At 36.6% G+C, this 16343-nt stretch overlaps 1 protein-coding gene across 1 annotated transcript; it reads left to right on the top strand.

The window, feature by feature from the left end:
- Positions 1-5653: 5653 nt before the first annotated feature.
- On the top strand, positions 5654-7051 carry LOC145791546 (uncharacterized). Its single transcript, XM_082871905.1, has 3 exons — positions 5654-5742; positions 6288-6366; positions 6473-7051. The coding sequence occupies exons 1-3, from the start codon at positions 5654-5656 to the stop codon at positions 7049-7051; spliced, it is 747 nt and encodes a 248-aa protein (XP_082728031.1).
- The last annotated feature ends 9292 nt before the right edge of the window (positions 7052-16343 follow it).

Genomic DNA, 16343 nt, shown 5'->3' with positions numbered 1-16343 from the left:
TTATGGTTTTTCCAAGTAAAATCGTTGTGTCGATTTGTCTTGATTGTTTGATTGTGATTATTATATATTGCTTAAAATTGATACAAAATGAAAAATCAACATCTAGCTGGTTTCTAGATTTTTCATGCCCCAATGTGGTTGAATAAATTACATGGATGAAAACATACTTCAAAGAGAGTAATTGTAGGGATGATGTAAAAGTCATCAATTAAAAACAACTATAAAATTGAAATTATTGCTCTAAAATATAGCCAAATAAAAGTATTTGAAAGTCGTTCAATAGTCGTTGACAATTGCTAGTATCGATACCTGAACAAACAAACAAAAAATCTAAAATCAGATGGATTAAAGAAGAAAATCTAATTCAGAGAAAAATGCCTACTGATATCTCCAAATAATGTCGCAATAAACTTTCTAATTGCTCAAAAGTATCTATGATGTATCTTCTTAATTTATTAGACACTACCACCATGCACATAGTCTGGCTCGCCTATTCTTCACATGTTTTCCTCAGCTAGTTTTACTACCTCCACCAATGTACTCAACAAAAATAAGCACACATGTTTTCCCTAGCTAACTGAACCATATTTTTAAGATATATGCTCCCAAGAAAGAACAATGAGACAACAAAAAAACTACACCATGAAACACAATACTATGATTTTGTTGTCCTTATATTCCAAGAGGATTCCAAAAATAAAATAAAAAAGGAGAGGAATACAAAGGGGGGAGGGGGAATATGTAACTTATATTTTTTTGCAAATAAAATGTAATTTTATAAATCTTGGAGACATATATATGAGCCAAAAATTTCAAATAAAGAGGCATATATTGTCTTAAAAAAGGCATCTTTTAGTTTGTCTGTATTTTTTTTTTTTTTTTCATAATCCTCATTATGCACATTTTCTATTTGGTTTAAATCTTCAACACATTTATTATTTGATGTGGAATGGAAGTCATTCCAACAATCACCAAAATATGTAATAGCCAAACTAGTACTTTTTATGAGGGAAAAGAAAGCTACTTGTATACAATCCAAAGCCATACCAAACAAAAAATTAAGAAACCAAAATATCATACATAAGTCATTCAAATGAGCTATTATAGTAGGTTTCTTATAGGCCATAACCCAAATTAAGAGAGAAACACCTAGATAAGGAGAAAACTAATCTAATGGAAAAAGTAAATCAGAACAAAAAAAAAGTTTGCTTCCATCATGGGCTACATTTTATCCATTGCTCATCAATCCCATTTTGGTTGCGTCTTTTATGCAAAATCTAATTTAAAAAAAAAAATGTCCAATGTTCAGTATTTCCAAATCGCATCACATAATAGCCAATAAACTTTCTAGTTGCTAAAAAGTATCTTAGTTCTTGATTTATCATGCACCACCACTCAACACCATGCACATAAAGTCATATGGCGATGCTGAAGTTGAAACACCATTTGCTTTGTTAGATGCCTCTTGTGCTTATCATGATAGGTTTGGGAAGCGACATTTTATCATGCCCAAGTACTATCGAGATCTAGGTGGTTTCGTGGAGGATCCATCTGTTAATCAAACAGGATATGGTTTAGCAGACGCTACATTTCTGAAGTGACCCGCACTATTTATAGAGCGCGTGCAAATGGAAAGATTAAGTCGAGAAAATCGACAGAAGGTGCCGAAAGCACGTTCAGTTGAGATCCAAAAGGAAGATCCAGATAATGTTGATCGCCTATGTGAAAGACTTCGATGTGAGATTTCTCAAATGCGTTGTAGGTCAGCCCGCGATATGAAACTATCTATACTTAAGTCGGATGCCAAGAAGAACGGAACAACACCAAATGGTGAGGCTATCAAGGCTGTCAAGGAGGATCCTGCACTTCTCTCTAACCCTGAGCTCTCAGATTGTTTGGACTCTGAGATTGTCGATTTGAGCAAGGATTAGGCGTCTATCTGTCTACTAAATTATATTAGCTTATCCATAATTATGTATTGTGTGTGCTAAAATAACTCTTTCGACAATAAGTTTGTGAAAGGTTTGTCTAATATTTGTCTATATAACTGTTAAGTATTGTACTCGTTGCGTTATTTTATGTACTGTGTTATGTTGGATGTTTCCACAAATTATTTTTGTGGGATACTTATGTTTGAACTAGTTACGTCATTCTAAAGTGTTAAAAGTGTTATAGTCATACCTTTATTTTGTTTTCATGTTCGTAGTAGTAATTAGCAAATTAGATACTTTGTATATGTTGTGTGAAGTTTTATTTAAATATTTCTTGGCAACAAATATTTAAGGGAACAACAAATATTTAGTTTCGAAAATTCCGCGAAAGTAGGCTTAGTTTGAGAAATAAATTAGTATAGGGGCTTAGTTTGGGAAAAAGCCCTGACAAAATCTCTCTGAAACTGCGCAAAATGTTCTCTGGGAGTGGTGCGTGTCTCGAGGCCATTATTTTCTTCTTTTTTTTAATTTTTAATTTGTTGTTTTTATTTTTGTCCATCATTGATCTTTTTTAAATTATATTTGAATTATATAACAAAATAAAATTTTAATTTAAAAATTTATATTTAAATAAAAATTAAAAAAAACAAAATTATCAAGTAAATTAAGCAAATATGTAATTTATATTTTTTCATATTTTTTTTTACTTTTATATTTTTAAAGTCATAAGCGGTGATCATTGATTCAATGGTAAAATCTTAATCTTTGATATGATGTTTATGCTTGCTTGTTTGTGGTTTTCTTTTTATTTTTTTATGCCACATCATTACAGCTTAAATCAGAACTCTAGTTTTAGAGCTCTTAATCACTACTCTTTAGACAATTCATGCTGTTTATTTTTTAAAAAATTTATGTATAAATTATTTATGTAAATATCAAATTGATCTGATAATCGTACATACAATTTTATCATTTTTTTTTTAAAATAATTTATGAGAAACATAATTTCAAAATTACATAATTTATTTTTAAATATTAAAATAATAAGATTTGGTAGCTAAGATGGTTTATCAATACGATATTTTATATGAATAATTTATATATAGAGATCTAAAAGATGATTGAGTGAATTATAGAATGTGGATTGAAGAGAAATCAATTAAAATAATAATAATAATAATCAACAGCTGGGTACTAATCTTAGTTTAAAAGCGTGGTTATGAACCACGCTTTATTTTAAAAGCAATTTTCTTTAAAAGCGTGGTTTCTAACCACGATTTCTTTTAAAAACAGATTTCTTTAAAAGTGTGGTTCGAAATTACGCTTTCTTTTGAAAACAGAATTTTTTTAAAAGATGACAACGCTAATAGGAACATCATTTTCTTAATTAAAAGCGTGTTTTATAACCACGCTTTTATGATTTTATTCATTTTGTGTGCCTGGGCCAGAAACATGATGAAAGCGTGTTTTGGAAACACGCTTTAGCTTATTTTGGGAATTTCGACCAAACTAGGCTTAGTTTGGGAAATAGGTTAGTAGGTTGGCTTAGTTTGGGAAATAGGTTAGTAGGTTGGCTTATTTTGGGAAAAGGCCCAGGAAAGTATGCTTGTCGACGGTTCTGACATCATAAATAAGTTGCTTTATTGACTTATTTAATTAAATTATTTCTCTAATTTTCGGTGTATCTTTTTAGAGTTATTTGACATAAATTTTAAGAGATGATTATGTGCCTATTTGGCGCAGTTTAAAAGCTGCTTATTTCAATTTTTAACTTAATTTAAGTTATAATATTTTGTTTGGTGCAACTTAAATTATCAAATTATAGCTTATTTGAAGCTATTTTCAACTTTAGGACCAAAAGCAGCTCGGGGGGTGCTTATTTGAAACAACTTATGCGCGCAGCTAGCAGGAGGCTGAAATGACTTAAATGCCCCTCCAAAACTTTAACAATTATGAAAATGCCATTATATAAACCCCCTATGTTGCCCTAACACGCTACTCTCCTCTTACACTCTCCTCTCCTCTTCTCCTTCCCTCTCTAGTGACCGATGACGAACACACAAACATCTCCAAGATCGCAGTTGATCGTTCAATTTGTGCCCTTGTTTTTCCGTTGATCTACACCAAAAAGGTAAGATTTTATGCCCTTTGTTTGTTATATATAGATATATATATACACACATCGATTTAGGGTTTTTGTTTTTGGTTGCTTTGTGTGTGCAAGTTGTTACTGAGCTCTCTCTTCTCGCGCTCTCTCCCTCTCTCTTTCCCTTCTCTCTCTGATTACTGTGAAATGGTGTATCCGATTATTATGAAATGATGTGATACTCTAACAAACAAGGCTTGCGAAGGGCTCTCTGTCACGTTTTGTTACCTTCTTTTCCTAGTCTTACCCACCTCCCAAATACCCCTCCATATTTTGCAAGAGTTTAAATAAAACAAAACAATACAAGAAAAAAAATTCTAGGGTTCCTGCTTTCCCTTCTCGGAATCCTTACTCTTCTTTAGGAATTCAGGTTTCTTTTCTTTTCTTTCTTTGGTATTTCTTCTTGTCTATCTTTGATTTTGTTTATTTTCTATTTGGTTGGCGAGAATTTGAAGGAAATCTTGATAATTTTGCACTGCAATTGTTTTAATTTGTTCAGTAACTAAGTGGGTAGTTCAATGTTTTGTTTTTGATTGTTCTGATGAGAAGTTAATTTCCAGAAATTTTGCTTCTTTAATTTCATTTCTCTGACTCAAGTTGGGGTTCTTTGTTTTTGGGCACCAACCAAATGGTTAAAAATTCTGGGTGTGCTGATAAGTGGGTTTGTTTTTGTTTGACTGTCTTTGCAACTAAACTGGTTGTTCACAGCATGTCAGCATATGCTAGTTATGGTGTTTGTTTGACTGTCTTGATGGGAATTTAAGACCAAAGTCCACAACATATGCTAGTTATTGATTATTTTTGTATTTTTATTGAATTCCTCTATCTCATTTCAAACTATGGACTTTAGTTAGTTCATTGGTGATATGAATTAATGTTTATATTTTGTCTCATTTCAAACTATGTTGTTTGTTCTAGTATGATGACTTTAGTTTATAATGAATTAATGAATTCCTGTCTCATTTCACACTATGGATTTTAGTTTATATTTTGAATTAATGTTTATATGTTGATTATAGTGATATTTTGAACAAATCTGGTATGATAATGAACTAATGTTTAGGAATTAATGTTTAGTTCATTAGATGCTGTGAAGGGTGAGAATGGGTATAGAAATTAATAAATTCGAGAGATGGGTGTATGGTGAAGATGAACTTTTATTTAACTTCTTTTAACTTCATTTTTGATGATGGGTGTTATTGTTTTGGTCTTTTCTTGGTTCATATGTAAGGTGTGTGCTTACAGTTGTGTGACAAGTATTATCTCAATCATCTTTCATAAAAGTTGAATGAGAAAATGACCAAATGAAATGTATTATACAATTAACTTCCCAATCAATTTTAGAGAATTTGGATTCAATTCTTCCTAATTAATGCAAAGGCATGTCATCCTCTAGTAACTATTTTTCTACGGCTGAGACCTTGGACTAAAGGTATGAGGCTTTGAAATGTGATTGTGGTGTAAGAGCTGCCATAAGGGTTTCTGAGTCTTACAAGCCATCTAAAGGGAGACTGTATGTCATTTGTGAGAAGAGAAATTGTCAATTTTGGAGGTGGTATACCCAAAATCTGTGACGATGATAGAGAAACAAAGGAATGAGAGAATGGTTTATCAAATTCGAAACATTGAGACTGTAGGACTAAAAGTCAAGAACCAATTGCTTGAGTAATCCTTAACATTTATGAAGCAGCTTCTTGTGGGTTTGCTCACAATTTGTATTGTTCTGTCAGTTGCATTACTCTTCAAATGATTGTAGGTGGCTTTTAGATCAGGTTTTTTTGTGCTAAGTTGTGTACCCAATGAATGTTGATATGTCTATCCTCGTTGCCATGTATGGCTATTTTGTACTAATCTTATGTTTTAATGCAAGCAATGATGAATGAGTATGTGTTAAAGAATTTTTTTCTTTCATAGAATGAGTACCCAAGAGGAAACACAATATGAAAATAGGAAGAACAAGGAAAAATCCTCTTAAGTACCATAGGTTAAGGCTCATTGGGAATGCAAAATCAAATGAAATTTTTATTAACCTTTGTGTTGAGCAAGTGAAAGCTAGACACAGACCTAGTACACACTTAGATAGGGTCGGGTGGGAAAATGTAATAACTAAGTTTAAAACTATGACTGGAAAAGCATACCAACCAGTACAAATGAAAAATCATTGGGACGTTTTGAAAAAAAGATTGGCTTTTATGGAATAATCTTTTAAGGAGTGAGACAAGCTTAGGTCGTGATACATTGACTGGAGCTATCTCTGCATCTAATGAGTGGTGGACCAAGAAATTGGAGGTAAGTGAATTGATTAATGTACATATTCTATTTATTTTTATTTTTTTTGAACATACCAAATTTTAAATAGGCCAAATTGTTAAATTTTCCTTTGTAATTGCTGCAGAGGTATCCCGATGCTGCTAAATTTCGGTGTATGCCGTTGCAATTCACGGAAGACCTAGACATACTATTCTCAAATGCAGCTGCTACAGGAGAATGGGCATACACCTCTAGCTCAGGGGTTATGCCTAACATTGATGAGACTGTGGAGGAATTTCATACCCCACATGATGCTGAATTTCATGATGATGTTGATTTGGAGATGGTTCATCCTTTTGATTTAAAGAAAAAACTTCCATCAAACACTGATGGTTCATCAAACAAGAGCAAGGCAAAAAAGAAAGTTTCTAGTGCAGTTCTACTCAACAAGACACTTGATCATATAGTTAATGTGGTTGAGTCATCTTCAATAACTTTAACACAAACCTCATCAAGATATCCTTCAATTGCAGAATGTTTGGCGAAGTTGGAAAGCATCACTGGTGTGTTCCCGGATGATGAGCTGTATGTATGGGCTGCAAGATTGTTCTTAAGAGACAAGCGTCATGAATGCTTCATGACACTTTCTACGGATGATGTTCGGCTGAGGTTTCTGAAGTTGGAGATTGAGATGGAGAAGACCAGCACAGGCTATCGCGACTAATTACTTTTGAATGCATGGCAGTCTTATTATTCATCCTGAATTTTATTATTATTTCATGTTTAAGACCTTTATTTGGACTGTTATTTGGACATTTACTTCTGGACTGGTATGTTGGACCTTTATTTGGACTTTTATTAATTTTATTTATGAGTATGTTGGACTTTTATTATGCTGCACTTTTATTTATGAGTAATGTTCTGGAAGTTTCAATTATTTGGTGGCTGTCATGATTAGTTAAATGGTAGGTGAATGGTCTTTGGCTACCACTGTTAAGAGATCGGTGTTTACTTGCTCTGTTTACTGTCTTTAGCAAGAGAGAAATGCTAGGATATTTTCATCTAGTTGTTCTCCATCTACTATTATTGTGAGAAAGGTTGAATCTCTTGTGAGATTGAGGTTGTTGTCTGTAAACAAGTTTAAGGAGGATAGTGCCAATGCTTGGTTTTTAGATTCATGGCATCTCCCTCCTTCTGTGTTAAGGTCCCATATTCCCTTATTTGTTTGTCTTCCCTCTCATATAGCCTGATCTGATATTGGTCTGCTACCTTGCCTGCTTTGTTACTCTGCTTGTGTGGCTGATCTGGTCTGAATTGTTGGTCTGTCCTTTGCTGGTTTGAGTTCCTGGTTTGAGTTGCTGAGCTGCTCTGTGCTTCGCTGGTTTGATTATTGTACTGCATCTGATTGCTGTGCTATTTTTATTTTTTGTGTTCTCCTGTTTGCTATATTGTGTTGTCCTGTTTGATATGCTGCATCTATTCTACTGTGCTGGCGTTGTTTGCTGCTGTATTGTAGTGTTGTCATACTGGCCTAATGCAGATCTACTATTAAGCCGTGTGTTGCTGTCATGTTGCTCTGCAGAGTTGCTGTGTTATGTGTTTGGCATTCTGTGCTGTTGTAATTCCACTTGTTTTGGTTTTTTGTTGTTTTTTATTTCTTTGTTGTTTCTGTAGGTTAGTGTGTTGGCCATAGTAGGTGGCATTCATTTTTATTAGGTGGCTGTCATTGTTATTGTTAGGTTTTTATTCTTGGCAATCCCGGCTGACAAAACTCCTTTCAGTTGTACTTGTTTTCGCACTTTTTATTGCAGTGAGGATATGAGTTTTTGGATGCGAATCCAACCCGAATTATGCCTTGCGGTAGACATCCCATTTTTTACCGTCCTCAAGACTTGGACGTCATCGTTTGAACACTCAATGATCATCCATGTTCGTGTTCGTCTTGAGTTCTCGGAGGCTTCGGTCGCGCGCCTTGCCTTAAGACCTTTCGACTTGTTTATTTTGTGCTTGGTTGTGTACCAAACACTTGTGTTTTTGCTTCTGAGGGCAGGGAATGGCTTGTTGGCCATCCCCACACCTCACCGGCCTTGGCTTGAGGCCATCGGCCATGTTTTCTTGCTACCGGCCAAATATTTTGGTCGGTCGGCAATGTTTTTGGTCGGCCGGCCATTTTTGTTGGTCAATCGGCCATATTTTCCAGCCGACCCCTTTCCATCTGCTTTTGGCAGATATTTGACAGATGGCATCCATAATACACCCCCTCCATACATGTATGGAGGGATTTGCTCCCTTATGTTAGCTTCTCCAAGAAGCTTAGGAATTGGATTCCTACAAGAGGAGGCCCTCTCCTCCCTTTCCAGAGGTTGAACAACTCTGATATATAGCTTATATATCTATATCTCTCTATCTCTATCTCTCTCTATATATATAATTGTGTGTGTATTAGTGTTCTAAAGGGGTTTTTGTTCTTAGTTTTGCACTAAGACACCTAGTGTTACACTATAACTTGATTGCTGAGGTTTTAAGGGGTTGATTTCAGAGTTTTGAGTTGGTTTTTGATCAAAAAGAAGTGTTGAGGTTGGTGTTCTTGAAGTGTTCTTCAAGGGTGAGAGCTTACCTTTTTATTTCCCATTTTTGCTTAAGGTTTTAAACCTATTTGCATATTGTTTCGAGCTTAGTGTATAACTGATAAAAGTTTTGTATTTTCATGCTTAAGATGTTTCATTAAGGTTACTTTTGTGTTGGGGGTCGTCCACCCCCTCTTAGGCCTTGTTTGGTCTCTTTTTATGTCTTCATCTTTGGGCTTTGTAACCCTTTTGTTTTGGCCTTCTCACCACTGAAATCCAGAGGATTTTTAGTGGTGGAGAAGTGGTTTTGAGGTCTTGTATAGAGGAGGGACACCCCTCTCCCCTTATGACTCATTTGCTTACATTTAGGGCTCATAAAGGTAGCATGTTTGCATAGTTTTATTTGGCTCCATTTCAAAGGGTATTTGGTGCTATTCTATCATGTTAGACCTCTGTTTCATATTGGTTCGATGGCCTATTATTTGCATCATGCACTTGCTTTGTAATCGCTCTATTGTCACAACATGTACCATGCATTTAGACCATCATGCTTGCATGTTTTGGCTTGACTTCATGAAGCTTTTAGCCATGTTGTGACATGTTTAAGCTCTGTTTGGTGTTTATTTAGTCATGTTTGCCATGTTTTGTATAGCCACGATGTATCCTAGCTTGTTAGCTTTGAGTGTATGAATCATGAGCATGCTTTACTTAGGTCATTTCAGTGATTTGGAATCATTTATCATGCTATTTTAGTCCATGTTCCATGCTTGTATGCTTGCATTCACCATCCTTTCAAAGCTTTGAAGAGTTGTTCTTTTATGCCTTAAAATAGGTCATTGTGCAGGCCTCTTTGTTTAAGTCCTTGGACTTCCATATCAGTGGGTTTTGGGACTCCTTTTGGCATATTATAGCTCTGTTTTTCTTTGAATAATCCATGCCATGTGTGGTTAAGGTAGTTATAGTGGAGTGCCCTCTTTGTGGCTTTGAATGTCCCTCACTTTTGCACCCATTTCCTAGCATGTTTTGGCCTCATCCCTTGCATGTTTTAGCCTTATTTTGGTCTGCCCTGGGACTATTTTAAGTCATCTGGGCTCTTTGGGGCTTGGTTAATATGGCCATGGTTTGAACCCCTTTGTTAGTCTTGAGTTTTGGGCTTTGTTACATGCCTTACTTGCATGGCTCGGTTGATTTGGCATCATCCTTTACGCATTTTCAGAGCTTGTCATGCTTGTGATTTGTCCATATTTGTCTCTTCTTAATGTGCTTGAGAGTCGACTCTTTTCATGCCTAAGTATTGGACCTTCACTTGTGCATGTTTGGGTGTGTTTTGCCCATCATTCTTTGGCACTTTGGCCACTGATTTGGACATGGTTGAGGCCTATCCATCCTTAGTGTAAGTCCATGGATCATGCATTTATGTATTGTTGTAGGCTTACCGCATTGCATGCTGTCGCATCCTTATGGTTGGTATCATTGTTGCATGCCTATGACTTTGTGTATTCCCATGCCTAGGTTGCATTGTAGTATTGCATACTTGTTGCGTTGCCATGATGATTGCATGTTAAGTTGCATCACATTGTATTTGACATACTCATGTTACATTGCCTTACATTTCCATGTTGCATTGCATTGATTACATGCTTTGCATTGTATATGGCATACATACATTGCATTATGTTTGGTTTGGGGTGTCAAACCAAACATGAGGAATGAGGGACGTTCGTACTTGGAGTGACGAAACGTACCTCAATCTTCGGTCGCCGACACTCTTGATCCAACATGATAGAGTGTGTAGCATTCATTAGTTTTGTTGCATTCATTCATATTAATTTGCACACTTGACCTCTTTGGCCATCATGCATCGAAATGTGTGATTGGTGGCCTGAGGGTCGAGAGCCATACTCCCTTGAGTTCATAGCATGATAGGAAGGATGGTCGTACATACATTTGGCTTGAAAATTCCATGCCATGCACTGTTTGTCCTCTGTTGCAGCAAAACCAGTGTTTTGCAGGAAGAAATGGCCGATCGACAACTTTCAGTGCCGGCCGACTATCAATACCCAGCCGGTGGTCCCATTTTTGGTTGATGACCATATTTCCATGGCCGGTGGTGTTTTCTCTCGGCCGGTGGCATCCCAAAGTGTCCAGGGAGTGGTTCAGAAGCAACCTTAGGATTTTCATAATTATCAGAGGTGCAGAACAGTGCAAACAGAGGCAACAGAGGCATGGCAACGGGTTTCCGAGCAAGACGAATCGAGCATGCATCATCCAATCATTTTGAGGCAGAGCTGCGGCGGCCTTTTGAATTTCATACTTAGTTTATTTTGTAATTAGTTTGTTAATTAATTAAGGGTCTGTAATAATTAATTAGCTAGAGTAGTTAATTATTTATTTGGTTTGTATTATTCTTTCGGACCCTCCGTCGAAAGGGCGATGTTGTAATTAGTGTGCGTGCTTGTGTGAATGTCTTCCAACCTCACGTCTTTCTCCCTTTTATTTATTAGCTTTTGATGGTTAGTTTAGGGCATGTTTCAATTAGCATACTTATGCTCGCATGTTTGCATAATTCATCTGTATCGCATGCACCGGGCTCGGCGCATCATACTAACTGCATAAGTATTTCAGTTCCAACTTGAATACGTGTATCGAGTTGTCGCATTCCACATGCCATTCTTAGCTTGGCCGAGCCTATTCTAGTTGCATTTTGCATGCGTTGCATTAGCCATCTCAGCATAGTTAGGATTCATGCATGTTTTCTAATTAGCTTCTTTCTTTGGCTCGGAGTACTCGGTAAGTGTTTATGCTTTAGCATCCTTGCATGCGTGTGAGTGACTGCCATGATAGCATGCTTACCATGAGGCTATGTGCTTACGTGATATAACTGCCTGAATGCCTGTGGGTGAAGGTCGGGTTGCTTGAGTTGGAATAATTCATCGAAACCCGTGTTTTAGCCTACTTGCGAGTAGCAAACTTCAATCCATTTTCAAAAACAAACGAATATGTGATGCTTTGTTCCAACTTAGGCAATCTAGTCTATACTTGTTTTGCTGTGTGCATCACATAGTAATTCTAGGGTAAATAACCGGAATAAGTGCACATGTGTTTTCAAAAACTCGATATTATGGTTAGTAGAGGTCGATCTTTGATCGGGTGAGCGGGGGTGCTCACGAAGTGACCTTCCCCAATCGTACCCAAGTTCCCGAGCCGAAGCAACTTTGGTGATGATGGACATGTGGCCTTAGGCAACAAGTCAGGATTTCCTAAATCTCCCTAAAATAAAATATTTAGGTGGCGACTCTATATCTGGCAAAACAGTCATATTTGGCACTTCTTTCTAAAAATCAGTTTTTCAAAATGATTTGCCGAATTTGGACTCTTTGATGATTCACTGGTCTTGCATTGCACTCTGCGAGATTAGATACAGGACCGTGACATTGAGTCCTGAACTGTAGTGAGCCCAAATGAACAAAACGAGATTCCCTCCTAGGACATTTGGGGACGTCCACACTTGCAGAGAAGTTTGTGATGTTAATACTTTCAAGATTGCCACTTCGCTGATTATGACGGGGATCGAGCTGCTCGGTTAGCTCGTGGGGGTCCAGGGAGCAGCGCCCCTTGGTGGGTCCGGGACAGCGCCCAGGCAGGGTCGAGGGGTAGCGCCCCCGAAGCAAAATGCAAAATTGCATTCAAAGTTGCATGTCCGCCCTTGCTCACTCAAGCGAAGGAGTTCTTGCTCGAGCGAAGGCTGGGTCTGGCAAAAATCCTGAGAAGGATGATTTTACGCTCGAGCGTAGGTTGTTTAGCTCGAGCGAAGCCGCTTATGGAAAACATGCGTTTTTGGTTCCTCGCTCGAGCAAGCTTTGCAGTCCCAGATTTCTATAAGTATTTGTTTTAGTCCAAAACTAGGATTACTGCTCCAGATCTTCTTTTTGGATATTAAGGTTTATATCTGGAGATATTTTGCTAGTTTTCTTTGATGTTTTGATTGAGTATTCAACTCATGGTTTAAAGAGCATACATCAAAGGATTATTTGTTTGTTCTACACAAAAGAGAAAGTTGTTCTTCGGTGGATTTTGAAGAATTCGAGCCTGAAGCTTTGGTGGATCCTAAAGTGGCTCATCGTCAAGATAATTCCGAGGTGAAGACGGGGTTGGAAGAGACACATAGGGGTTGGTTCAATTCGGGCGTGGACTCGCTAGGTAATTGAGAGTATACCTGTGTAATTCCTTTATATCTTCTTAGTGAATTGTTTTGTGGCTGTTGCCCGTGGTTTTTTTATCACAATTGGAGGTGCTTCAATTGTGGTTTTTCCACGTTAAAATCGGTGTGTCGATTTGTCTTGATTGTTTGATTGGGATTGTTTTATTGCTTTAAATTGATACATAATCACAAATCAATATCTAGCGGATTTCTAGTTTTTTTAGTTACTATTCTCATATGTAATTTTTATTAGTTGGCTGTCGTTTGAATGGTTGGTGGTGTGACGCCTCCAATCTACACTAAAGGTTATAGTCAAGGGAAAGTCACAAATGAGTCCTATGGCCAATAACCAAGTAAGATCCTAGATCGCCGGAAGAGTCAAATTAGCCTCCCTTCTAAGTCCAGCTTTCTTAGGTAGCGCACTACCCTTTTGACAGATCTTAAGTGGCATTGACATAAGGTCTCATAAGCAACGTAGGGGATTATATTGGTGTTGGAATAAAAATACATAATAGTAGAATAATTACAAATATCCTTAATTACAAAAGCTCAAACCATTAACATTACATCCAAACGAAAATTTAAAGTTTCATATGGACCTTACAAAACAACAAAAGAAAATCCTAATTTTCTAGGATAGCCAAAAGTCCTCAAAGGCTTCCAGTTCGTCGTCTTCTGCTGCGTGCTCCTCTTCGACACCTGGCATGATATACCGTGAGCTTTGAATGCCCAGTAAACGTACACACACCCCATCCATTTTTTTCTAGTTCAATACACAACAACATTTACAAACAAAAAACTGAGGAAAGGGTCATGGCATTTAAGTTCATAGCACAGATTTTATGATTAGTAGTTAGTAGTCTAGAAATCCGCCAAAGAGATTTCATCCTCTCAATTCCAAGAATTGGACGCGGATTATTCGGTATGTCCCCTCTTTTGCTGCTTTGTTGCAGACCTTACCTCGGATGCCTACCAACAGTTATATACCGCGTAGTGCCAACCATAGAGCCTCAAAAGAGACTGTAACGATGGACCTTGCCAAAATCCCTCATTGCACCGAATTACCTAGGGTCCGAATACAACTGCTCCATTCAAGGGTTCCGAAATAACCACTTGCTCAAGACTTAAATTATCAAAGGGAACACATCCCACTAATCAATAATTTCTTCTCATAATAATAATCGAGTGATTGAAACCCTTTTAGCCCCCCATTAAGTTTTCCGTTAGATTAATCATTGTAATTAGTTAGTACAAGCGAGAAAGAAAATAAATTTGCATACGTGTAGGCATCATCAAAGGACAAGAAAATACATAACTATGAAATATATAATATCATACCAAGACATGATCATATATAAGTAAGCACATTCATAAAGTCAAGAGCACAAAACATCAAAGTAAACAGAATTTCCAGATTCAGAGTCACTTAAAGATCAAGATTAAAAGAACTATTTCAGATTTTTTTGAAATCCGGCCTTTCTATGGTTCATAGAGAATTTTATCTAGTTTTCAGAACATTTTTCGAAAATGGAATATCTTTTCCATATTTTTAGTTATTTCAGAAATACTCTAGCTCTGTCCAAATTCGTCAACCATTATGAAAATCAGATTTTTGCACAAACCACTCACTCTTTTTCAATGAAACCAATTTTCCTTGAAAGATAACTCCCTAAGGAAGATTTTGCCATAAAATTAAGGTCCAGAATATTTTTCTACATTTTTCTAGAATTCCTTAAATCCCACTGATTTAACCGGTTCTTTGCAACAACCATTAGAAAAATGAAATGAGCCACAAAAACACACCCATGACCCTTAAAAAAACTCCCACACACTCTCTGTATGTCAAATAATACCCCTTTGAAATAGATCTTGAGTTCATGAAGGTTTGCTATGGAAACAAAATCACAAACTTGAGAAAAAAACCATGCTGAAAATTTTAAAGGAGAAGATGAACACCACTTTTTCAAACCATGCATCATCCAACAAGTGTAGTAACTCCAAGTAACATATAAAATATGTTTCTAACATGCATTATGAAAGGGAAAAACATGATGGTATTCATGGAGAGAAGAGGTAAATGAGGTTTACCTTAGCTAGCTAGATTTTTTTCCTACTTGTATCTCTCTTTTTCTTCTCTTTTTCTCAAACTCACTTGCTCTCCCTTTCCTCCTCTTTTCAGCCGTGGGTTGTGTGTGTATGGGGTGAAAAAAAAATGAGCTAGTAAGGCTTGTATTTATAGGCCAAGGAGGAGAGAGAAAATGGTTGAATGGTTTGGTTGAATTTCACTAGAATTGATCTAGTTTGGTTGGTTTGTAATTGGATCCAATTAGGATTAGTGTTAATTAATTTTGATTAAGAAAAATTAATCCTATTTATTAGTTAATTGGGAGACAAGAGTACATTTCATTTATTGTTCCCCATTTCTTCATGTTTTCAAATATTTTCTTGAATATTAAATTCAAGATTTGCTATAAAAAATAATTTTTTGGTCCTTCTCCTCTATTCACAACCCGCCACCATTCCACATGTGAGAATTTGATTTCTTTTGAATAAAATATGGTAGATATTATGTATAAATCAATAAAATATTAGTTGTACTCTTATTGAATAAAATATTAGGATTTTTAGGGCCAAAATGCAATAATAAGGAAAGTAGAGGGTACAAATCTGAAATTTTGAAATAAAACATATATTTGAGTCATAAATTTAATAAATTAATGATAGGAAAAGTAATTCGGGTCACGTGAATGGCGATTCGCAACAAAAGGCGAGATACCGAGCTAAAACGACGATTACCGGAAACTAGGGTTAAAATTGAAATTAATTAAGAGAATGAGGGACTTCAACGAAATAATTTAAAAGTAAGGGACTTTAAAAGAAAATAAGATTTTTAGGGGCCTCACAGGTCACATTCATTTGAATGCTGAAGACGAATGGTAGATGGCTGTAGACACCCCATTTTTAACCGACCTTAAGACTCAGACGTCACCAACTAAGCCCTCGGTTGAGAGCCTTGTCTCGGCTGAGAGCCTTGTCTCCGGGCTTCGGAACCTTTTGGTGCCTTGCCTCGGTTTGTGAACCAAGTCCTGTTTTCTCTGTTTTCTCTTCCTGAAGAGAGGGAGAGGTCTCGTAGACCATCTCTCAAAGGCCGTAGGCTACGTTTCGTGGTCGTAGGCCATTTTTCCCGTTTGGAGACCAGTTTCTGATTTTCGGAGCCGTCGGCCGTGTGCCTCGGTTCGGGACCGCTT

Source organism: Camellia sinensis, chromosome 5 (assembly GCF_055761805.1).
Source record: "Camellia sinensis isolate YWXY chromosome 5, ASM5576180v1, whole genome shotgun sequence".
Lineage (NCBI taxonomy): Eukaryota > Viridiplantae > Streptophyta > Magnoliopsida > Ericales > Theaceae > Camellia > Camellia sinensis.
The sequence above is the reverse complement of the archived record's forward strand: the minus strand, read 5'-3'. Positions and strand labels throughout refer to the sequence as shown.